Source organism: Pteronotus mesoamericanus, unplaced genomic scaffold (genome assembly GCF_021234165.1).
Source record: "Pteronotus mesoamericanus isolate MK-2021 breed Mesoamerican mustached bat unplaced genomic scaffold, CSHL_Meso_final contig_64, whole genome shotgun sequence".
Lineage (NCBI taxonomy): Eukaryota > Metazoa > Chordata > Mammalia > Chiroptera > Mormoopidae > Pteronotus > Pteronotus mesoamericanus.
This window is the reverse complement of record NW_026555224.1, coordinates 67,570-92,169: the sequence shown is the minus strand read 5'-3', so window position 1 is coordinate 92,169 and position 24,600 is coordinate 67,570. Positions and strand designations below refer to the sequence as shown.

The window sequence follows — 24,600 nt, the reverse complement described above, 5'->3', positions numbered from 1 at the left end:
TAAAACAAATAACCATGAGTAAATACTGATATAAATCAATGGTTGATAAATTTATATAAATAACTATATAAATAAATGAATGAATGAATAGGGAGAATAGGCAAATGTCCTGTGCAGAAGTCCAAGCAATTTATGTGGATTCTTGCCCTCACGGAGGGGGAGCATAACTTCCCACTGCTGAAGCATGAACTGTGCATAATTATTGACTTGCTGCCAAAAAATATGGTATGACTTAAAGGGGGAAAGAGTAGTTTTTACAGTGGAGAAACTTCCCAAACTCCAGGTCAGCCATGTGATCAAGGTTAAAATCAAAAGTAAGAAGTCACCTTTTTCTGTGTTACCCCGAGAACGGTCCATATAGCGTTGTTCTTGGTTCTCACGTAACTTAAAGGGACACTTTCACAATATCCAGAGGCTTGATGTCCTGCAAATGAAGGAGCAGGATGTCCTCAAATTCCTTGCAGCAGGAACCCACTTAAGTGGCACCAACCTTGACTTCCAAATGGAACAGTACATCTACAAAAGGGAAAGTGATGGCACTTACATCAAAAAGCTGGAGGAAGCTTCAGCTGGCAGCTCATGCCATTGATGCCATTGATAACCCTGCTGATGTCAGTGTGATATCATCCAGGAATACTGGCCAGCAAGCTGTGCTGAAGTTTGCTGCTACCACTGGAACCACTCCTATTGAGGGCCACTTCACTCCTGGAACATTTCCTAGCCAGATCCAGGCAGCCATCCTGGAGCCAAGACTTGTGGTGGTTACTGATCCCAGGGCTGACCACCAGCCTCTCAGAAGTCTTGTTAATCTGCCTACCATTGCTCTGTGTATCACAGACTCTCCTCTACACTGTGTGCACATTGCCACTCCTTGCAACAAGGGGACTCAATCAATGGGTCTGATGTGGTGGATGCGGACCCAGGAAGTCCTATGCATGTGTGGCACTGTCTCCCGTGAACACCCCTGGGAGGTCATGTCCGATCTCTACTTCTAAGAGAGATCCTCAAGAGATTGAGAAGGAAGAGCAGGCCACTGAGAAGGCTGTGACTAAGGAGGAACTTCAGGGCAAACGGACTGCTCCAGCCGCCAAGTTCACTGCTGTTCATTGAGGTTGCTGACTGGTCTGAAGGCACAAGTGTCCTCCATGCCTGTTCAGAAGTTGCCCCCTGAAGACTGGAGAGCTCAGCCTGCCACTGAAGACTGGTCTGCAGCCCCCGTTGCACAGGCCTCTGAGTGAGTAGGAACAGCCACTAATTCATCTTAAGCTGTTCTTCCACAAACTCTAAACTGAATGGAGATAAGGTTGATGGAAAATAAAGTTTATTTTTAAAAAAAGTAAGCAGCCATGCCCTGACTGGGGTGGCTCAGTTGGTTGGGCATCATCTTGCAAAGTGAAAGGCCGTGGGTTCAATCCCCAGCCAGGGCATACGCATAGATTGCTGGTTTGGTCCCCAGTCAGGGTACATATGAGAGGCATTGGATTGATGTCACTCTCACGTCAATATTTCTCCCTCTTTCTTCCTCCCTTCCCCTCTCTCTAAAAAAAAACAAAATAAAAGTGATGTCATGCTGGTGGCATGTGCCTGATATGACCTGATAAGAAAGGAACCTCACCTCTGAGCTTTCTCCCCCTAAACCCATAGCCCCAGCCTACTCATGAGGAAACCATTAGAAAAACCCCAACTGAGGGACATTCTACAAAATGCCTCACTCATACTCCTCAAATTTGTTTTATAACAAGGAAAAGTATAAGAAACTCTCATAGTCAAGGGGCACTAAGGAAACAAGACAACTACCTGTAATGCTGGATGGAATCCTACCACAGAAAAGGGACATTAGGTAAAAACTAAGGAACTCTGAATAAAGCATGGATTTGTTATAAAAATCTATCAGCATTGGTTCTATAATTGTGACAAATGTACCACACTAACCTAAGACGATAGGGAAACTGGGTGTAGGGGACATTGGAACGCTCTATGTTATCTCGACAATTTTTCTGTAAAATCTAAGGCTATTCTAAAATTAAGGGTTACTTAAAGCAAAAACTACAATTTTTATGATGGGTTTAACAAATATATAAAATGCAGTAAGTTTTCTGAGTGAACAAAATTCCTGAATTATAATAAAGTCACATAAAAATAAATTCATACATAGTTATTTTAAAAATTATTTTAGGCATCATATATTAGAGATCTTATGTCTGATTTTCCTAAATTTTATTAAAAAAATCAAATAACTTTTTGCTTCTTGCCTCTCCTTCTAATGCATAATACATTTATAATGGGAATCAGCCTGAATTCCTTCCTGGGTATAGAAGTGGTAGAACTAATATATATGAGAAATGTAATATTCTCAATGATATTTAGAAAACTGCTGAAGATGAAGCAGTTGCACGGTGATGCCACCACTTTCGCAGCACTCAAAAGGGTCTGTCAGCTTAATAGCCAAGTTCCAAGGCTGCTGGAGTGGGGGCGGGGAGACAATAACACTGCAGGAAGTGAAGCCCCATGGTAAAAGATTGTCGTTCTCTTTTATGAAAACATTTCATCTGCACCTGTAATTCATCTCAAGCCAGTTTTAAAAACACAAATAAGCTGGCAAAGTGTTTGTCTCTGCCTAGCTGCCAGCACCCTACTCACTGTGAGAGGCTAGAACCCCATTGCTGATCATTGAGGAAGAGAACAAGGGTGTCCTTCTGGAACCAGAGTCCCCTGCTCTGGGGCCTGTCTGGGCTCCTAGAGGCCGGTGCCCACCCTACTACAGTCTCTGCCCATCCACTGTCAAATAATAAATAAAATTGGACTTAGTAAGGGGAGACCTTTATTTGAAAAGATGAATGCAAGAGGGGGTGGGGACTACTGCAACAGAGAATGCTGTGACCAAGCTCTGCAAGTGTCTTAAGGGTTAGGCAACCAGATGTTTTCTTCCACATGGAGAAAACAAGGCTAGGAAGGATTGGGAAGTGGGAGGAAAGGATGGCATGATGAGACAGTACCCTGAAGCCAACCTATTCTCAGGAGGGGCTGTCTACTGGCTCAGGCTGAGGGTGACCCAAAGTTCAGGGGCTTGGAGGAAGGAGAAAATTTAACCAAAGTTTTGTTAACAAGCATTTTGCTCCAATTGATTATCAAGGACAAGCAGTTCAGCTAATCGTTGCTAAGGCAAAGATTGGGAATTTGAACTCTGTAATTGACCTTTTCATAGGTAAACAAGGGGGGACATCCATGACTTAACCTAAGTCACACAGAAGGGTGGTACTTTGCAGAGAGCTGTTTTCCGGAACACAAAAGGGTGAGGGGAATTTCTTTAACCCTCACTGTTTCCCAGGAGCACAGGGCTCAGGTCAAATTCAACACTGTCACCACTCAACTGGGGATGATCATTATAATAGTTACCTATGATTTTAATTTTTTTAAGTACTTTGAAAGTGTCAGGTGTGTCATAAATGCACCATAAATACGTTAATCTCATTGACCTGTGAAATCCTTGAGGGCAAGGGTTGAGTTTATTTTGTGTTTTCTTTGGTGCTAGTACAGTAGCTTGAATCCACTGATCTGTTCAATTGACATTGAACAAGCCTCAGTCTCCACATCTGTAAATAAAACAATAACCTCCACCTCACAGGTCGTTGAGAAAATTAAATAACATTGAGTCCAAGGGACCAGAACAATACCTGATACATCTTTGGTGACCAGCGACAAAGACTTTCCTTGACCTAACTCCAGTCAGGCTCTTCTGGTTAGTTTCAGCAAGAATCTTGCTGGGTCAGAACAAAAATCCCCTACCCTTGGTATATGATCAAATTCCTCATCCCTCAACCTTGATATCTTATCACACTGGCCCGCTTTTGGGAAGAATCCTGTGAAGTCGACTTAGGAGTATTCCCCTTGCCACTGTTTGCTCTTAATATTCCCATCCACTACCCCCGGACCCTGCTCCTTAGCGACAAATCTCCACTTGTATTCCAAGTTGTGTCCCATCACTCCTCCCCATCATAACCCCCCCTACCCCCTCACTACAGTAGACTCCTGAATCAAGTCTGCCTCGGTGGTCTTTTACAACTGCCGTGAATAATTTAACACCAGTACCTGAATCCCCTTCCCTTTTCTATCCAGGGTCCACACTGAGTATAAGCAGAACTTTCTACTGCCTCTGTTCAATCAATGCTGGCGGCTGTGGGAGTCACCCAAAACCAAACGCCCAGGGGCGCCCACGCTCTTAGTCAGACACGCAGTGTGGCAGGGGGCTCTGGCCTCCGCATTGAAACCCAGTCCTTCTCACTCCTATAGGCCGCGGACGCAGCATGCTGGGGTTCAGACTCAGCATCTGTGACTTTCCAAAAGTACACGCATCTGGCCACTTTATTTCACCCACCTTGGTCTACCCCTCTGCAATAACCTCAGTTATAAAGAATAGGTAAAAAATGATGGCTGTGAAGCTGCCTTGTACATGAAGCAGCCGTCGCAGAGAAAACGCCGGTAAGACCCACGTAGGAGAAACTGAAGAAACCCAACCGTACGCTGCCTCTGACCTCAGGCCTTTTAACCCAGGTGGGCCTGCGGCATCTGCCCCTCCCCCAGGTTCTCCGTCCGACAGGACGAGCTGTGAGAGATCAATACTTTTCGTGCAAGTCTCTGACAACTCGGAGAAGACAACTGTTGTGCTCGGACCAAAACGCGCGAGTCGTCACCCGCCCCTCGACGACTCTGCTTGGCGCAAACGCGAGGAAGGTAAACGAGAGGGCAGACTGGCTCCTTACACACAGGGGTAAAACTGCGCAAGCGTCGTGTTTAGAAACGAAGAGAGAAAGGACCCGCGCATGCGCCTTGGAAGGCTAGTCAAAGAGCCAGCGGCTGCGCTCCGAGGATGCCGAAAGCAGCACGCTAACTTTCCGGCGATGGCGTTGAGTAGAAGTAACGCCCTGCGCATGGGTAGTGATTTAATTTCAGAATTTTGTTTTGCGCATGCTTTAAGCCAGGTTGTGCGCCTGCGCAGTATTTGGTGTCGCGCGGGTGCAACTCTAATGCGTCTGCGCGGTCTTTTGTTTCTTCCGGGATAGCTCTGGCAGGTAGCTTAGTTACAGATCTACTGGAAGCGCTTGAGCATGAGGTTCAGAATGGCCTTCCAGAAATGAAGCTCCAGGGCAAGCGCCGGGAAGGGAAAAGGTGTGAGGCCTCGGAGTGGAGGGTAGGTGTGGGCAAGTGCAGCGCAGGGAGAGAGCAGGTGGGGCCAACGCGCTGAACGCCTGAAGGACAGAGCTTTCCAACTCGGTAGAGTTAACTCCCCGTCGGTATCAAGTTATGCAGTCGGTATCAGGATGCAAAAAATGGTAAGTCACCCTACTTATGGGTAACTGTCCAGGAGGTTTGGTGTGGCTTGGGGCCACACCAACGAAGTGTTACGGAGCGGAAAGAGGTCATCCACCCAGTGCTACTTGAGCCAAACACTGAACACCAGAATTGCAGTGGAGAAATACTGGTCATTTTATTGATCAGTGGTGCCATCCAGGGGAAGGGGAAGTTATTGTTCAAAAGCAGGAACTTGGAGTGTAGGTTACAGATTATATCGTGAAAAGTCAAAACACACCGTGGATTAGGGGTTCCGGTAGTGCTGGGTGCAGATTGATAGAGGTGAGGCGAGGATAATGAATCTTCAGGTATTGAGGATGGCTCTGAGGTTTTTTTCCGTGTCCTTGTGTTCAATCTCATGGCAGAGTGGCCAGGGTATCATTCCACCTTAGGGAACAGGATCTGAAACACAACTTAAGTCAAGATGTTACCTTTATCCTGACAGAGGTCCAGACCAGTGACCATTAGTCAGGTCCAGGCTAGTGTCTTTTGCTGCCTGGGCCGTGGGGGCGGGGGGGGGGGAGGCGGTTCCTGGTTAACTAGGGGAAAGGCTAGGTCTCTCAGGGGTATAGAGAGAGAGGGATATGATTTCTAGAGCTAGGATTTAAAACTAAATTTAATAAGTCATAAGGGCCTTCGGTATCAAAAGGTACCCTGTGCTGGTAAATTACACTTTCTGGAAAGTTTTACAGAGCTCTCTAGAAAGCTCTGGTTTTTTGCAGTTTCAGTGGGATACTGCCATATTAAAATGAAGAGATTACAAAACTAATTGGGCAGCCTGTTCTCAGAAGGCCAGGTAGAGGTGGTATATTGTGGATACAGAGTGGAAGGCAGTCTCATGACCAGCTGCTCCAGGAATGAGTGTTCCAGGTCAGCCTGAGGCTTCTGTGGGGCTCTCAGGGCTGTTTCATAAGGCCCACCAGACATCCGCTGGGAATCGGGGTAAGATTCTCCAAGAAGCCATTTCGCCCAACCAGTGTACAGACTACTCTGGGAAGTTCCTTAAATTTTTAAAGATAATTTAAGAGAATTCTGGGATGACTGGTGGTTTTTTAGAAGGCTTCATCTTATAACCAACACGAACCCATTTGGGCTATTTACTAAACAACTAACCAAGGGCTGGCTTACATTGTGCACTCTGGATGTTTTAATGTGACCAATAAGCTTTTTATGAAGTTCACAGTGGGCTGATTCATAAAGCCAAGACAAAAGGCACCCAGAGTTTAGCTCAGACAACTTCATCTGACCCCCTGTCCCAGATTATAATTTCATAAACCCACAAACAGACCTTTATGTGAGAAGGCAAGACACAGGCCACTGAGGAAAGCTATTTTGTATAACTTGTACCTGAACTTCCCCTGAAAGCTATCATGGGGCAGTAAATGTGGCACTCTTGAAGGCTATAATCAGGTTGACCATAGGTCTCAATTTGCCTGGAATAACCCCAGTTTATGACTTGTCCAGTCATTAAATATATATAATCGTAATTTTGAACAGCAGAACCTGTTCACATGTTAATACTTATACCTACAGACTGGACTGCCATCCATATATAATGCCCAGGCTAATGTCACCAAAGGTACCAACCGTGATGTTTTTCCCTTCTGAATTACTTTTATGTATTTCTAGGTTTCTTCCTGAGAAGTTAAGATCTCATTTTTCTTAATAGCCTTAACTGAGTGCCTACTGTGAGCCAGACTGCTTATAGGCTCCAGGGATATGTGACGTGTTTTCACCCTGGAAGAGCTAACAGGCTTGCATTGGAGAGAGAGACATGTCCAGTAAGGAGGTATTTGTGATATGTTGTGACAGCTGCTCTAAAAGGAGCTCAAGGGCTTTTGGAACACAAATCACTATCAGAGAGTCTTGGCAGACTTCACATAGGGGATCACTGAAGGTGAGCCTTAAGGGTGGGATAGGTGTTTGCCACAGAGGAGGGATGTTGGAAGTATTCCAGCCAAGGACCGACCATACATGTTGCTCCCTAAACAAATGTTTATCTTGTGCCCACTGCATGCCTAGTGTTATGCTAGGCCCTGAAAATAGTGGTGACCCCAGACAGATGGGGCCCTGCCCTCACAGAGTTATGCCTGGCAGAGAAAACCATTATTGGAGAATCATCACAGGTGAGATGTGTTTTACAAAGGACAAGTATAGGAAGCTGTGGGCACCCATTGGGACTGAGTCTGTACATAATCTCCCTTCCTATGTATATTTTTTTAATTTCAGTGGTTCACATTTTGGCCCCTGGCTGTCATCACAGGTCTAGCTTTTTGTACCCCAGTTTTATTTTATAAAAATAAAATTGTATAGATTCAATTGTCCATCTTGGTGTTTTGCTATAACTTTTATTTCTTCCTCCACCAGCACTCAGACTGAGCTGGCAAGTGTACCTGATGGCTGAAGGCGGCAACCAAGACACCCCGCCGGGAACGGGGGCTCTCCAGGAGGCTCTCAGGGCACTGCTGCCCTGCACTAAAGAAGAACTGAAGTTGGACGTCAGTGAGAATGTGGATAGGAGTGTGCTGATGCTGCTGCAGCGAGCCACCAACCTCTTCTATGGGGGCAAAAAGAGCGAGTGTCTGCAGATGAGCGAGGCACTCCTTGACTACTCCTGGGAGAAACTCAATTCCGGGGTGTGGCAGGATGTAGACAAAGACTGGCGTCGGGTTTATTCCTTCAGCTGCCTTCTAAAAGCCATGTGTCTTTGTGAAACTCCTGGGGACCCTGCCACCTTGGCTGCAGCCCTGAAAGTCTGTGACATGGGCCTGCTGATGGGGGCAGCTATCTTTGGGGACGTCCTCAGTAAAGTTGCTGCCATCCTCCAAGCGCACCTGCTGTCTGGAAAAAGGCCTGCCCAAGTCCCAACCCAGGAGCAGCCCAGCATAAAGGTATCTTGGTGGGATTGTCGGTTACCACACCTAACATAATCCAGCAGCCCTGTTTTTCTAGAAGTACAAGTCATCTCTCTCCTAAAATGAGGGCTCAGAATGCTGACCTCTCTCGCAGAAGTGCAGTAGTCCCTGCGTGCCCACTCTGTTCTCTTGCCTGTAAAGAGGGGGCTTGCTCAGCAGCTGTACTGAGTACCAGCAGTGGCCCAAATGTGCCAGCTGCTAGGCAGTGGTACAGAAGGGCCCAGACCCTGTCCTTTGCTTACAGTTTCATATGGCTGTAAAAGGAGACAGCTTCACAGAAGGTGGTCAGGGAAGGCCTCCTCAATAAGGGACATGTGAACATGAAAGCCTCCCATAGATAGAGGGTTGTGACAGTGAAGGGAACAGAGAGGTATGCAACCTAGCACATCGCCTACAGGTAAGGATGTTAGCTGCCAGTGCTGCAAATGTCGAGAACTGGTTTGGGGTCAAGCATTGGGGGCAGAGAGTGCTGACACATGCATGTCAGGTGGTCAGCACTTTACATGAGAGCTTATCTCCCATTAGTTTAATGGACAAGGAAACTGAGGCTCAGACATAATAACGTACTTGGGTCAGTCAGTTGGGAGTGGTTAAGTAAATTATGGTGCAACCACTCCTGATATATTGCAAGGACTGGTGGTAACAGGGAAACTACTTCAGTTAAATTATTGGATGGAAGAGGTAGAGTTGCTTATTCATCATGAGTTTTACTATCCATGGGTCAGGGATGTGTCTGTGACAAGGTGGGAAAGGAACTTGGGAATGAGATAGAATGCTGCATGTTAGATAGTGGAGTGTGGGGTAGTAAGTTTTCCTCAACTGCAGAATTTCTGTGAAAGCAACACATGACTTTTATAGTTGAACAAACATTTGAACTGACCTGGTAAAGAAAAAAATATCTTGCTCTAATGAAAAGTAAACAGTGTAGCAACAGTAATAATGATAATAAATGTTAACTATTTTTGTAATTAAAGACACCTAAGCTCTCTTACCAATCATGAAAATTCCTAGGAGAACGTCTCAAATACTGTCTTTCCTTTGTGGTTGCCATTTTGTTTTGTTTTGTTTTGATTTTAAACAGAAAGCCAGGAATGGCCACGTTTTGATTCCAGATATGCAGTCAGGAAAAGCAGTGCCCCGGCTTCGCTGTCCGTCCCTCCAGTATTTCAGGAAGCATTATTTGGTTCCACAGAGGCCTGTGATCTTAGAAGGCGTGGCCGACCATTGGCCATGCATGAAGAAGTGGAGGTGGGTGGCTGCTGAAAATCAGGTTCTCCCTCCCATTTTAGCCTCCCCAAAGACTCCCTGCACTCCTCCCGCACCACCCCCAAATAAACACAGCCCCTGGACACGTCACTACCAGTCCCTGGGGTGGGTGGCCAAGGAACAAGAACTGGCAGCCAGTACTCTGGGTCTACACCAGATCTAAGACTCTTACATCCTCCCACGTGTTTGCTCTAAGCCATTTTTAATGAGGGCTTCAGGGGCAGGCCAATATTAAGTCTATTGTACTGTTTTATAGGATCTTGAGAATTCTGTGCACTTTCTCAGGGGCCCTGAGGCTTCAGAGTAGGAAAAAAGAAAACAGATGGCCACGTCCCCTTCTCTAGGGGGCCTGTGGGCTCCTGTGTTTGCTTTCTTCTCACACCTGCTTCCAGTCCCACTTCAGACCTGGGAGACAGATCAGATCAGGCAGCTGGAGAGTGGCCATAATGTAGTAGCTGTGCATAATTTTGGAAAGAAGGAGTGGTCTCTAAGCAAGGTTGATTGAGTCACCTGTCTTATGGTGGTAGCCTTGTCGGGGAGTGGCTTCCACGGAGACTCTGAGGAGGAACTCTAACTGCAGGAGCCATTGTCCCAGTAAATACGCAGTGTGTGTGTTACTGCATACCAAGCATGTTACATGACTTACAATATACCAGGTGCCAAGGATAAGCACTTGCCACGTTTTATCTCTCTATCCTCCCTGGTTCCAGTGAGTCATCAACACTATTTTGCAGTGGTGAACAAGTGCTCAGAGAAATTAAATAAGTTACTGAAGATCCCCACGTGTATGACAGGCAGGGTCTGGATTCAGTGCCAGGGCACCATAGTTGAGAACCCATGCACTTCACTGCCCCCTGTATTGTCGGCCATTTCCTCAGCTTAGTGACAAGATCAGCAAAGAGGAAAGGCTCTCGGCAAGTAGGGGAATAGAGCCTCCAGCCAGAACTTTGGCAAATGAGATTTATTGGGTCTATCTGCAAAGCCACCCAGTGCCAGGTGGGCTAGGAACCTCACCTCTCCGCCTAAGTTGCCTAGTCAGTGAGGTGAGTGATAACGATAGTCTCCACTTCATGAGACTTAGTGGTGATGGAAGGAAACCACCTAAAGCATGGTTAGCAGAGTGTCCAGCAAACACTAGCAATAATGTTGAAATGATGATACATATTTTTCTAATAGTTTGGAATATATCCAAGAAATTGCTGGCTGCCGAACAGTCCCGGTGGAAGTTGGCTCTAGGTACACAGATGAGGAGTGGTCCCAGAGACTCATGACGGTCAGTGAGTTCATCAGCAGATACATCCTGAATGAGGTATGTCATTTTGATTCCTTTCTCCTAATACGATCAATGGGGAGAACGCTACTTTTGGGCAAATGCGTCGCACCAAGGCTTTGGAGTAGTCAGTCTTTAAGAGTCTCGGTCAGTAGGCTGGCCAGAGTCAGGAAGGCAGGCTGCTGGGTAGACAGGTGGGCGGACGTGGCATGAGGGACTCATTTCAAAAACTTTTTTGTTATTGTACATTCCAGGGGTTTTGAGTATATTTTAAGAGTGTGCAACTATCACCCCTATGTAATTCCAGAATATTTTCATCACCCCAAAAGAAGCCTCAAACTAAGTAATAGTCACACCTCACTCCCTTCCCCAGGCAACTGCTGAGCTGCTGCTTGTCTATGGATTTGTCAATTCTTCACATTTGATATAAATGGAATCACGTAATATGTGGTCTTTTGTGCCTGGCTTCTGACACTGAGCATCATGTTTTCAAGGTTCATCAATGTCGTGGCGTTTATCAGTACTGTACATTATTCCTTTTATGGCTGAATAATATTCCATTGTATGGAGAGACCACATTTTGTTTATCCTTTGATCTGTTGCTGGCCATTTGAGTTGTGTGCCCTTTTGGCTGGTATGAAAAATGCTACTGTGAACATTCATGTACAATTTTTTGTGTGGACATAGATTTTCGTTTCTTTTAGGTATATACTAAGTGAAATTGCTGGTAACTTTATGTGGTACTTTTTGAGGGACTGCCAAACTGTTCTCCAAAGCAGCTGCACCATTTTGTCATTTCAGATTCTCAACAATAAGGGCTGGGGGTGGTTTCCTCTCCTGACATTGGGTGGCAGAGAATGTAGATTGTCTGCAGTGCCTGAACCATCCCTACTGGCTGGGAACCAAGGGAGCCTGTAAGTGGCGCACAGACCCTTCAGGGGAGGGTTGTCCATGCAGCATCCGTGGTGGGCAAGGTCCTTCATGAGGTGTGGGAAGTTAACATCAGCGGTTTGCAGCTCTTCCACACACTCCCAACAGCCTGCAGCCTAGGCCCCAACTCTGTAAAGCTTTGACCAGATTTGGTCATGGATCTGCTGCAATAAATGGGTCCAGGACCGTGACCACGGAGGCCAACAGTTTCTTCTGTTGGCCTTCTCAACATTGTGCCTTAACTCCTGAGGGACCACCCCATTACCCTTCCTGACCCCATCTCTTGTACTCTTAAAAGTTCCAGCCGCTCCACAGGCACTCGGTGTAGTTCTCTGGGCTGTGTGTTCCCCCATAAGTGCTCACAGACATCCTTCCATTTCTGCTTCTCCTGCATCCCTTCCTACCCCCACCTCTGCTCAGTTCACTATCACCTGGGGTCTGGAAATAGGAGCCATAGTCTAGGGTGCCCCATGTTGCCATGTCCCTTCTACTTGTACACATAAAGCCAGCTAGGAGACCCATGCTGTCTCACTCTGCTGGGATGGGAAGAAGCCTGAGGCACTTTGCAGAGCAGGCAGTATGGGCACTTTGGAGGCAGGCCAAATAGCACTGAGTCCTGCAGTGGCCCTTGCTTGCTCTGTGTCCTTGGCTGGTTACTGAACCTCTCTGGTCTTCAGTGCCCTAACTTTTCATTAGTTAGGGTTGGTTGGGGTTAGTTACTCAGAGGTTTCCGATGCTTCATAGGGTCATTATGAGAATAACAACATGAAGCTAAGCACAGCATGCACAGCACTCAATGTCTTCTGTGCCAGAATGTCTGGGAGGGCAGAGGTCACGTCAGATCTGGCTCTGCTTGGTGCTTAGCATAGGCTCCGGCGTTTTGTAAACTCTTAATGTTTGTTGGAAGGAAGAGGGAATGAAGGAGAGAGATAGAAAGATAGAGAGATTTTCAAGGCATCTTAGAGAAGCCTTCTTTACTTCAACACTGTTGTCAGCCTCAGAGTGGTTAGACCCACGCCAGCCTCACCTGGGGAGAGCCGGGAGAGCGGGGTCTGGCATCTCTCCTGCTCTGTCCCACCAGTCCTTGCAGAGACCCCCAGGCACCTTCAGACAAGCCCTCAGCACCATGGAGCCCAGCTTGTAAAGCACTGACCATTTTACCCATCAGAGCGGCAGCAGTTTCACCAAATGATAATCTCCAAAGATTAATTACCAGAGAGTATAAATCATTTAACTTTGGGGGAAGTAACCTGGAAGAAGCTATGAAAATTTAAAATGCACGTACTCCTTGACTCAGATGTTCTGCTTCTGGGCACATGTAAATACAGGGACCAGAATATTAGACTGTTTATTGAAACACTGGCAGGACAACCCAACTGCCCACCAGTAGGGGGAGAGGTGAATTAATAATGATGCATCTGTCTATAAAATGTGCGCCCATCAGAAGAATGACACTTGACACGTGTATCGACTTGAAAAGATGTTCATGCTATATCATTAAATGAGAAAAGCAGATTTCAAAGTCATATATAGTATGATTCCATTTTTATTTTTAAAAAATCATCATTGTGTACAGCCCCTTCATTTTTCTCAAGAGGATGTTAAATCGTTTATTGATGATAATGGATGATAAACAAGCTTTATTCCCATCTATAATTTTATCTGGTACCATATAATTCAATTTAGATATATTGTATAGGATGTACCAACAAGCATTAATAACCAGACAAGCCCCACGATCCTGCTTGGGTGACCCTTTTAACGATGAACTCCAGATCACAACACAGTAACTGTCAATTAAACTACATCAACATTTATGAAAACAATAGCCTCTAGGCCCAAGCAGACTAAACAGATTTCAAGTGGAGCCTAGCATCATCCTGAAGGAATTCTAACATCGCACTGTTGGGATAATTTACCAAGGTGGCTTCAGAGTAGTCTAACTTTACATGGCACATTTTTAAAAAGATACATTTTTTTGAGTCATGATAAGACTATTACATTTAGCAATCAACAGCATAAGTACAAAGAAAAAAAAAAACCTACATTAAAACCCTTTGTTGGAATTCTTTACATATTCCACGGCACAGAAACTAAAATAACCTGTTTTACAGTTAGTCATAAATACAGTCCTTGAGTTTTTGCCCATTCACATGAGTATTGTCTAAAATATGTCTTCTTTGTAGCAGCTAGGCCCTGCCACCATGGTGCTCGGCTGAGTTCACAAATCTCTTGTAACCTGTAGCTTGCCTGTCACTTCTCTGGCTCTCCTCTCCTGCTAAGCTTTGTTTCCTGGCAATAGTTAAAACCCATGCCACTGCCATAGCTGCTGCTGCTGCTGCAACCTCAACAGCCACCAGGGTGTCATGGTTTAACAAAGTATTGGCTTCCACCACAGGGGCCAGAGCTTCTGCCTCCAAAGTTTCCTCCTTTCATGGATCCACAATTGGAAGATTTATTGTTGTAATTGCCAAAATCACTGTAGCTTCTGCCACCTCCAGAATTGCTCCCATCATTACCAAATCCATGGTGGCCGCCGCCGCCGCTGTACCCACCACCATTACAGCTGCCATCTTGACCACTGAAGTTTCTTCCATGACCAAAGTTATTATTTCCACCAAGCCACCTTTGCAACTACCTCCAAAGTTTCCAGAACCACTTCAGGCTTTTTGGCTTGTTGAAACTCTAGCTATCTCTCACTTAGATGGGGGTTTTCCTTATTTCACAGGTGTGGCTGTTTACCGTACAGTGTTCCTGAGTGACTCTTGTCTATGGAGTCATGGTCATCAAGGGTTACAAATGCAAAGCCTCCTTTTTTGCCACTGCCTCAGTCAGTCATGATTTCAATCACTTCACTTTTCCAATACTGTTCAAAATAATCTCTTAGGAGATGTTCTTCAGTGTCTTTTTTAATACCACCGACAAGTCTTTCACAGTGAAGTGGGCACCAGGTCTTTGAGACTTTTCTCGAGGCAGCCCTCTTTGGTTCCACATCTCTTCCACCCACCCCGTGTGGCCTCGCATTCCTGGCTGCATCCACCTCCTCCACAGTGGCACACGTGACGACCCAAAACCCCTGGGGCTCTTGGTGTTTGGATCTCATCACCACGCAGCCTGTGAGCATCTCCATTGCTCAGAATGGCTCCTCAGACTCTCCATCAGATGTTTCAAAGCTCAAAGCTCCAATGAAGAGCTCCTGCAGCTGTTCCAGCTCTTTGGGAGACTCTGACTTAGGCATAACAACTGCAGGAGGGGAGATTTTTTTTAATTGATTTTTAGAGAAATAGAAATATTGATTTGTTGTTCCACTTTTTGACACATTCATTGGTTGCTTTTTATATGTACCCCGTGAGATGTAACCCACAACCTTGGCATATTGGGACGATGCTCTAACCTACTGAGCTACTGGCCAGGACAGGAGGGGAGACTTCAGTGATGCTTACTCAGCATCCACTGGCAGAAAGGAGTGATCTAACGAACATACCTGCCCTTTCAGCCCTGGGTCACAGGGTGACAAACTCCTGGCCACCTCTATGGCAGAGGCAGCACCAGATCCTGAGTCTCCCACGTCAGCCAGTCCTGCTCAGGAGGGAGTTGACCACATTAGCTGCTGGGTGGGGGAGGAGGGCCTTCCAGGTGGCTGCCCAGGGCTGGGGCAGGAGCATGTGGGTGCTGAGAGCTAAACAACAGTAGCAGCTGAAGGGCGTCCATCCCCACTAACAGGCTTTCTGTGTCTGTTTTTTCTCCCATGGATTAGCCGAGGGACGTCGGGTACCTGGCCCAGCACCAGCTCTTTGACCAGGTAAGTCTGAGACCACACGCCTCTGGCCTTCACTTTCTTGGCTCCCCTCCTCCCTTCCTGGCCTCGGACCCCAAAGGGCAGCAAAGGGTGTAGCAACCTTGTTTGCCACCCACTGGCGCTGCTCCCTGCATTGAGCAGGGCGGCGCTCGATGCATCGCCTGGTTCCCTCCTCACCAGCCGCCAGCAGGCGAGGCCACCAGGCCTGAGAGGCTGGGCATGCTGAGCCCTGGGCCCCAGGACTAGGGGTGGAGGGTAGGTTCACAAGCACCAGGGTGACCTCTGGGGTGTGAGTCTGAAGTCCAGCTGTGGTCAGAACTGGGGAAGGGGTCCCAGGGAGCCAGGCAAGGGTGGCAGACACTGACCTGGCCCAGAAAGAGCAAGTGACTGCCTTCCTTGCAACGGAGCTCTGGGTGGATCTGGCACCGCCCTTACCACATCTCAAATGTCTCCTAGCAGGGCCATCGCCCCACCTCTGGGCCTGCATGCTGCCGGCAGGAGCCAGGTTCAGTCCTCTGGGTACCCAGCCCTGGTGGGCCAGATTAAAGGTCCTTGGGACACACTTGTTGAAGAATTGAGAGAGGAGGGGGCTTGGGCAAGAGGACAGTCCCCGTGAGTGCCAGCTCAACACCAAGAGCCCCAGAGGGCAGAGGGAGATAGGCCCATGTGCTGGGGCGTGTTGACCAGCCTGAGAGGGTTTTTCCAGAATCGCAGCAAGGAGAACACAAAGAAGGGGGCTGGGCCAAGCTGGGGAAGACCTTGAATGCCAGGCCAAGAAGTCAGATTTATCTGGAAGACAGAGGAGCCCTGCAATGTTTTCAGCAGGAGTGTTCCCAGTAAGAGGTAGTATTTCCGAAAGAATCCAGCAGGACAGACAGGGAGGGTACTTGAGAGGGACAGTGGCTGGGGGCAAGCAGAGACAGAGCGCAAGTTGCCTGAGTGCCGCTCTCGCTCTTTCTCTGTCACAAATCAGCCCCTATGAACAGACACCAGAGTGTGGCCCGGACAGCACTGGCATGACTGGGAGCTTTCAGCAATGGAGGCACCACCCCAGGGCCTGGTGACTGGGCTCGAGCTGACCGGGGCTCCATAGCCACCAAACACGGGGCGCACGAAGCGGTCATGGAAACTCGGGGACTGCCTGGCTGTGGGAAACGAGGGTGCAGGACTATGTAAGAATACTCTTCCGTGTGCTGAGAACAGGAGAAATGCCACAAAAGATCAACTGTAATTGTCTATGGGCAGTGAGTGGTTTTTCCTTCTCATTTCTGCAGTTTCCAAATCATCTGTGACTATGTACATTCATCATGAGATTAAAAAAAATAGACTTTATTTTTCAGTGCAAACAAAGCAAGAGGACAAAGCGTGACAGGAACCAGATGGCGCTCCAAGTTTTCAAAGCTGTCTAGTTAGGGCACTGGAGCAGTCAGAGGAAGCCTCGTCCTAGGGAAATAATTGAGTGGTTTGGCTTTCTATCCAGTTCCATTCCTCATCCCTCACTCACGTCCTCACGCAGTACTTGGGGTGTGGGGGGGGTAGCTGAACCAGGACCATGAGGCATGGTAGGGATGGGCTTCTTTGTAGGCCCCTATGCACCGAGCACTGGGCTCCACCCTGGGGTACAGGGCTAAAGAAATCAGAGTCACTCCCTGACCCAGTGGAGATAAAAACCAACACATCAGATGGTGACGAGTGCCCCAAGGAAGATAAGAGGCGGCCTTACAGAAGGCGGCTGGGCAGGAGAAAAGGCTCTTTGGATTGGGCAGTCAGGGAAGGGGTCTCAAGAAGAGAACATTTGAGCAGTGACCCAGAAGAAGAGCAGTGGCTAGCCATGTGTGGAGGTAAGAGAAGGGGCGAACCAGCTAAGAGGTCAACAGGAGTGAACTTTCACCTTCAGGAGGCACAAAAAAGTTCCGCATTGCTGGAGCTCGGTACATGAAGGGACAGGGAGTAGCAGGTGGAGTCTGAGAAGTAGGGGTGTGCTGAGTGAGGAAGGCTGGTTTTCTGAATGTGAGTGGACACTGGAGGGTGGTGTTTCCAGCATCTCTGGCCACTTTCTGGAGGTTAATTTAATGTGGGCAGGTGTGGTGACAGGGAGACCATTGGGAGGCTGTTGAAATGGTCCAGGGACAGCTGATGCCTTGGAGAGGCTGTACTGGATGCTGGTGGGTAGTCAGAGGTCAAGGGAAAGGGAGCAAAGAAGAGGCCTAGATTTGGGAGTCAACCAACTCGTTAGATGAAGCTGAGGAGTCCAGGAAAGGCTGCCGGTGTGGTCTGGGCCAGGCCAGAGACACTCAGGGTGGGGCTCAGCAGGAATGCTCAGAGAGGGCAGCTCTTGGCAGGAGGCGAGGCCAGGCGGGGTCAGTTGGGGTCAGGTCCATGGCCAAGCATGAGCTGGGCCCATCCGCCAGCTCTGCCATGTCTGCTGCTGAGGCTAGGGTTGCCCTTGCTGCCTGTCCTGACCAGGGTTGTGGGGAATAGTAGGTAATCCTAGGTTCAGATGTGGCTCTGCCAGCCTCTAGGAAGGCTGGACAGATACGGCTGGGTGGACTGTGGTGTCTGTCTTTCTTTCCCAGGCCTCCCATATTAGGACTTACAGGTCCTGCCTCCTAAACTCGCTTGCTAAGAAGAAAAGGAGGATCCTAATTGAGCAACCCCTACTGTGTGATTCCAAGAGATCAGCCTCTCCCCTGACCTCAGCTGCACTGGGCACAGCCTCCCAGGGGCCTTTTGAAGCCACAGATAAACTGGCTCCCTCTCCTGGAACACCCGTCTTCCACCTGACTAGAATAAGAGGAAGCCGCTTTAGAAGGCAAAGTGTGTGATTATTTTGAAGATGTTTTGGCTGTTGCAGGGCCACTGGAGTCTTTATCTAGGGTCCCCAGAGGTGTTTTCACCTCTGCTGTTCAGAGCGCCTTAGGGGAAAGTCTGAGCAGCCAGGCATTGGGGCGTCATGGTGCGAGGGGTAAAGGGGTGGCAGGCAGGCGTCTGTACTTGTTTGTTTCTTGGGCCTTCCCTGCTCTCTTGAAGCTCAGGTGAGCTTCAACTGAAAACCTGTTGCCCAAAAATTTCTTACTGACTTTCCTCTCAGAGACCATATATTTTAGAATATTTTGGCTACTACACTAGTCCTGCCTTCAATTATCAGTCACGTTGTGGAGCCTTTCTTCTCTTGGGGTCTCTGAATCTTTGGCCAGTGCTCTAATTACATCAACCAGTCACCTCTCAGAACTCCTGATGATGTCTTCAGGAACCAGCCAGCTTCTCAACACTCCACATGGCCAGGTGTGGTGTAATATCCTGGTAGGAGGTTCCCAGAGGCCTTTTGAAATCTTGAGAACCCAGGGACCTTCTAGTTTAAGCAGTGGACACAGCAGCATTTCTGTATTTCTAAATAGGCTGTTTGATACAGACCTAAAGTGCAGAACAGCAGCATCTGGGTCAAGGCTGCATGCAGGAGAAAATTCCAACTGTTCTGTTCTTTTTTTTTATAATTGATTAGAGAGAGGCATCCATTTGTTGTTCCACTTACTTACTTATTCACTGGTTGATTCTTGTATGTGCCCTGACCAGGGATCAAACCTGCACCCTTGGCATATTGGGAAGACGCTCTAACCAGCTGAGCTACCTGGCCATGGCTTGATCAGTACTTTCTTACCTAGCAACCTTAACTCGCAGTAGCTGCTGCTGAAGGAATGGCCAATCTTGCAGATATCCCTTCAGACCAGCAGGTGCTTACTCTGAAAATACCTGAGTAGAATAGCAGAGGCAGTTGCCCGCTACAACCTTGTTTTCAGACCTCTCAAGCTTGAAAAATGCCGCTGGGTTCAGAGATTGTCCCAAGAGGGGCTTGTGAGGAATCCAGACACCCTAAGGGCGGGGGCTGCAGGCTGGCTCTGGTCGGTTCAGCACTGAGCTGCCTTCTGAAGGTCAGGTCAGGAAATGGGTTTATTCTGGGTGAGTTGTGTCTTCACTGTGAGCCGCTTTCCGAATGAGGCCAAGACCGCGACCGCAGCCCTGCCTGGCCCTAAACCCCCACCGTTGCCTGCACAAGCTCACTTCCATCTGGGTCAGAGAAATGTGGATGCTTCTGAAGACTTGTGCGCATTCCCACCTTGCAGCTGAATAGTTTCACCACTGGACACACCAGCAGCCCTGCAGGAGGGCGCCCTTCCACCGCATCCTCACCACCCCGGGTGTTGCCACTGTTTCAGCTTTTGCTGATTTGAATAGCAGGAAATTATGACATTTCATTTGCATTTTTTTGCTAATGGGACTGAACCCTGACCTTATATGTAATTCATTTTTATGTATTATCTTGTTTTTGTCCTATGTATTGGGATCCTTATTATTTTGTATGAACTGTGTACATTAATCCTTATTTATCAGAGTTAGTTCAAGTAGGTTTCCTAGTCTGTTGGTCTTTATAATTAATTTACTTAACATGTGCCAGTTGTCATTGCTTTACCATTAGTAAATTTGGAAAACCTTCCCCTTCAGAGATTTGATAGTCAATCCCATTTTTTGTTTCTTTGTTTGTTCCTTAACGTGATTTTTTAAAATAATTAACTCTTCAGAAAATTACCAACTGGTTTTTCTTTTTGTTTGTTTTGTTTGTTTTTTTATTAATCTTGAAGAGAAACATCGATTTGTTGTTCCGCTTATTTATGCATTCATTGGTTGCTTCTTGTATGTGCCCTCACCAGGGATCAAATCCGCAACCTTGGTGTTTTGGGATGATCCTCTAACCCACAGAGCTACTTGGCCAGGGCTCAACAGGTTTATCTTGAAGTACAAATACAAAGCACTTGTATCAGTTTTATTAAAAAGGAAACAGCCCTGGCTGGTGTGGCTCAGTGGATTGAGTGCAGGCCAGCGAGCCAGAGAGTTGCCAGTTCGATTCCCAGTCAGGGCACATGCCTGGGCTGCAGGCCAGGTCCCCAGTTGGGGGCACACAAGAGGCAGCCACACATTGATGTTTCTCTCCCTCCGTTTCTCCCTACTTTCCCTTCTCTCTAAAAATAAATAAGTAAAATCTTTTTTAAAAAAAGGAAACAAACATGACGTGCATATGACAAGAAAACAAATCTGAAAATAACTTTTCTCTAGTAATTATATTTTTTTAATTAATTTTTTAATTCCTATTCAGCAAAATGTGGATACAGTGATGTTATTACACAAAAGGACAATGCATATTTGGCCCTTCTGTCAGATAGTCATTTGACTTCTGGGCTGGTGGGTCCCACAGGCCTGGTCTCAACCTTCCCCATCTCCTCTGACACCCACAGATCCCGGAACTGAAGCAGGACATTGGCATCCCTGATTACTGCTGCCTGGGCGATGGGGAGGAAGAAGAGATCACCATCAATGCCTGGTTTGGGCCCCCAGGCACCGTCTCCCCTCTTCATCATGACCCCCAACAAAACTTCCTGGTCCAGGTGGGAGTCATTGCAGAGCATCTGCCTTCTCCCCGTCCTGGCCCAGCCCCATACCCGCCGCATCATCCACCTTTACACACCAGAGAGGTGAACCACTGACAGGGCCATGGACACAAATGAAAGCAGAAATGCTACTACTGGACCTGGGGGGACGGGGGAGCGGCATGTGGAGGAGCTGTTTCCAGATGTGCTTCCTGGACCACCCAGCTCACCTGCTGGGGCCCCGGACCTCACCCCCACAGGGCAGGGCCAGCACCGCCTCCCACCTTGGGACAGGAGGCAGCTGAGTGCCCTCATGGCTGCCTCTGCCCTCTCTCCCCCTCCATCAGAACCAGGCCCGCTTCTCCCTGCCAAAATCCTTTCTCCAAATGAAGAATAGCTCCTTGGCCCCTCAGTGGTTTTCCTGAGACCCCAAAGAGGTGCAGGGGGAGCAGCACCTTGTAAAGCCACCTTAGTGTTTTCCTAAGCAAAGGGTTGAACAAATGAGCAGGTGCTGCCAGCCAGGTGGACCACTCCCAGAGCAGAGGCAGGCTGCGTGGCGTGGACCCCAGCTTTGTCACCTGTCAGCTGTGTAAGCTTGGGCAGCTTGCTTCCCCTCGCTGGGCCCCAGTGTCTTCATCTGTAAGATGGGATGACAAACCGTTTCCTTGTGAGGATTACAGTTGATACACATAAAGCACTAAACAGCAGATGTCACAGTCAAGTGCTTAATTGTTGGCTACAGTGACAAACAGTGATTTGTAATGTATCTAGAGGGAAAACACCCTGGGATTCTAAGCATGTTTGTGGCGGGATCGGGGCTGGCCAGACACAGGGAACAGCATGTGGAGAGGCTCAGAGAGGCAAGGGAGGATGTGGGTTCAGGGACCTGCAGTCAGTGTAGGGGCAGCAGCGGAGGTGAGGTCACCAGCCGACTAGTTGACAGAGCCACTCTCTTCCCAGGTGCTCGGGAGGAAATATATCCAGCTGTATTCCCCACAAGAGTCAGAAGCTTTATATCCTCATGAAACTCACCTTCTTCATAACACAAGCCAGGTGGGACCCAGTGTGGCATTGCAGCTTGTCCCCCATCCCACCCCATTCCTGGAGACCAGGCAGATGACTTCTCTTGCTTTTTTTCAGGTTGATGTGGAGAATCCTGACTTGGAGAAGTTCCCCAAGTTTGCTGAGGCCCCATTCCTGTCCTGCATCCTGTCTCCTGGAGAAATCCTGTTCATCCCGGTTAAATATTGGCATTATGTGCGAGCCCTAGACTTGAGCTTCTCAGTCAGCTTCTGGTGGTCATAGCCAGGACAAGAGGAGAGGCCTGCTCTGTGCCCAGCTGGCACCGGGTCCTGGAATCTAGAGACCAGTTGACCGAGCCTGTGTCTTGAAGAAGCCTTCACCGGGGGCCACGCTCTGGCACTGGGTTGACACAGCAGAGTACCCAGGCCAGCTGTGTGCAACAGAGGCAGTCGGGACAGCCCAGAAGGACATTCCACGCCACACTGAGTTGTGGGCATCATAAGGCCTGAAGAGTGTGGGAAACAGGCAGGCAGTACGTGCTCTGAGGTTGGGTGCCTGGGTTTAAAACCAACTCCACTGCTTAACTGCCGTGTGATTTTGGGCAAGTGTGTCCATCTAAAAAAGGGCAGCACTGGGCCTCCTCACAGAGGGCCTGAAAGGTGGAGCATGTGCAGAGCGCCTGCTGCTCCCCAGCCCTGTGACTGGAGAGAGACAGTCATATCCCAACAGCTGACACCAGAAAAGTCCCAGGCTTCTACTTGCTGGGAGATTCACTGATTAGTGACATTTGTGCAATATTGCCTGGATTTGACAGCATTCATCACACCACGCGCATAAGGTAAACAGTAATATGTTCTGACCGATGATAAATTTTAGAAGCTTCTAATAAACCTTTAAAAAGGTACAATCTTAATAGCAAAAATATGCAGTTAAATTATAGCACCATATTTAAAACTTTTGGACTCAGTGCTGAGGGGGTAAGACATCTTGCTGGCAGTTAGCTGCACAGTCTCAGCAGAAATCATGCATATGTTGGGTCAGTGATCCCACTAACAGAAGTCCACCGTAAGGAAGTAGCAGAATCAAAGATAGTACACGAGTGACCATCATAGCATTTGTAATAGCAAGTTTTAAGGGAAAAGCTCCATTGTTTTCATTATGCACAGTCCTCTTGGAATACTGCTTACACCCTGGTCCCCAGATGTGTGGGGGTCCACAACAAGCAATTCTGTGACACCAGCTAGGTGTCCTGTGATTTACTTCCAAAGGTTAAGGGCTCAGTCCCACAAGACTTCTGCGGCAGGCAGCCTTTGATGCACCAAGAACAAGAGCAAGACAGCCCCAGCCCTCAGAGCAGGCAGTCTGCGGAAGGCAGGGAGAGTCCAATGCATTGGCAGTAATCGTGCTGGAGGCTCGTGGGAGACGTGAGGTGGTCACATGAAGGAAGAAAAATTGGACCAGGGAAGTTGAGGCTAGAGGTGAGTCTAGAAGGATGCACAGGAGACAGGGAGCATAGGCCCAGAGGTGGGGCTGGGCTGGGTGATGCGCAGCTCAGTGTGTTGGGGGCTGCAGAAGGCCAGGGTAGGGTGAGGGCAGTGGTACGGGATGAAATTAAAGGTGTAGCAAGAGGCTAGGCTGTGCAGGCTCTGGCTGCCAAGCAGGCTGGGGCATACTTGTGTGACAGAAACCCAGCTTAGAGTAGTTTACGCAACAATGCAGATACATTGGCTCCATAACATAAAGGGGTGCTGCGGGAGGAGGCTCAGGCCTCCCCTGCCAGGCCTCTCTCCTTGCCAACACCTGCTGGTCTGGTTCCGGTTTCATTCTCCGTCTTGCAGGTAGGCATCCTCAGGGGAGAACGTGACCCCAGCGGGTCAGCTCCATTCCTTCAGGACCAGGACCCAGCCCACAGGTTCAGAAGCCCAGAGGAGGCCGACTCCCACTGCCACCCTGGGCAACTAGAAGGGATGGAAGAGTGCTGGTGAAAGCTGAAGCTAGCTGCTAATGTAACCAGGCCAAGGCATTTGAGCTTTATCAGAAAGGTCTTGGAATTTGGGCAGGCTTGGAATATACACAGAAAAGCTGCTGGTGGCAGGGAAGCTGTGGCACTAAATGAGAGAGTAGGTAGGCAGGGTGCATGGAGGACCAGCAAACACCAGAACTATAGAATGTGGAATCGGGCTCTGAGCAACTGCTTGTGAGATTTTTACTCCCCTTTCTGGCATCATCGTTATTCACCTAATTTTTCATATGAAGAATTTCCACCAAATAGCTACACCACTGAAGGCAGAGGGACATAAAATAGGAATGCCACCAAGCCTGGCACGTGCACGCCAATGAGGCACGGCAGCTGCGGGCTGCAGAGAAACCATAACACGGGCCTCGAGGTTAACTGTCACCCTTCTGCATTGGGGGTGAGGGGCGGCTACAGCTTCAGCTTCCACCGGGGCCCAGCCTTCCCAGCTGCCCCACCCCAGCTCCAACTCACTGTGGAAGAACCTGGAATGTGGTGTGATTCTAAAGTTGGGCACTGGAGAAAAGTTCATTAAAACATGACATCAAGCCCTGTCAGATGGGAAAACTAGAGAAGATAAAATATGTGCCCTCTAGGCAAGGCTCCAATGTTGC

General features: G+C 48.2%; 1 protein-coding gene and 1 pseudogene across 2 annotated transcripts; both read left to right on the top strand.

Annotated features, from left to right (window-relative positions):
* LOC129076766 (40S ribosomal protein SA-like) overlaps positions 1-1,265 on the top strand; it is a 45,611-nt pseudogene extending 44,346 nt beyond the window's left edge.
* Positions 1,266-5,038: 3,773 nt separating this feature from the next.
* On the top strand, positions 5,039-22,945 carry KDM8 (lysine demethylase 8). 2 transcript variants are annotated; one of them, XM_054580875.1, is made up of 8 exons: positions 5,039-5,330; positions 7,717-8,240; positions 9,346-9,512; positions 10,707-10,839; positions 15,488-15,532; positions 20,818-20,967; positions 21,910-22,002; positions 22,090-22,945. In XM_054580875.1, the coding sequence occupies exons 2-8, from the start codon at positions 7,746-7,748 to the stop codon at positions 22,252-22,254; spliced, it is 1,248 nt and encodes a 415-aa protein (XP_054436850.1). In that variant the 5' UTR covers positions 5,039-5,330; positions 7,717-7,745; the 3' UTR covers positions 22,255-22,945. The 2 variants fall into 2 exon arrangements, with proteins under 2 accessions (XP_054436850.1, XP_054436851.1); XM_054580876.1 differs by lacking the exon at positions 21,910-22,002.
* The last annotated feature ends 1,655 nt before the right edge of the window (positions 22,946-24,600 follow it).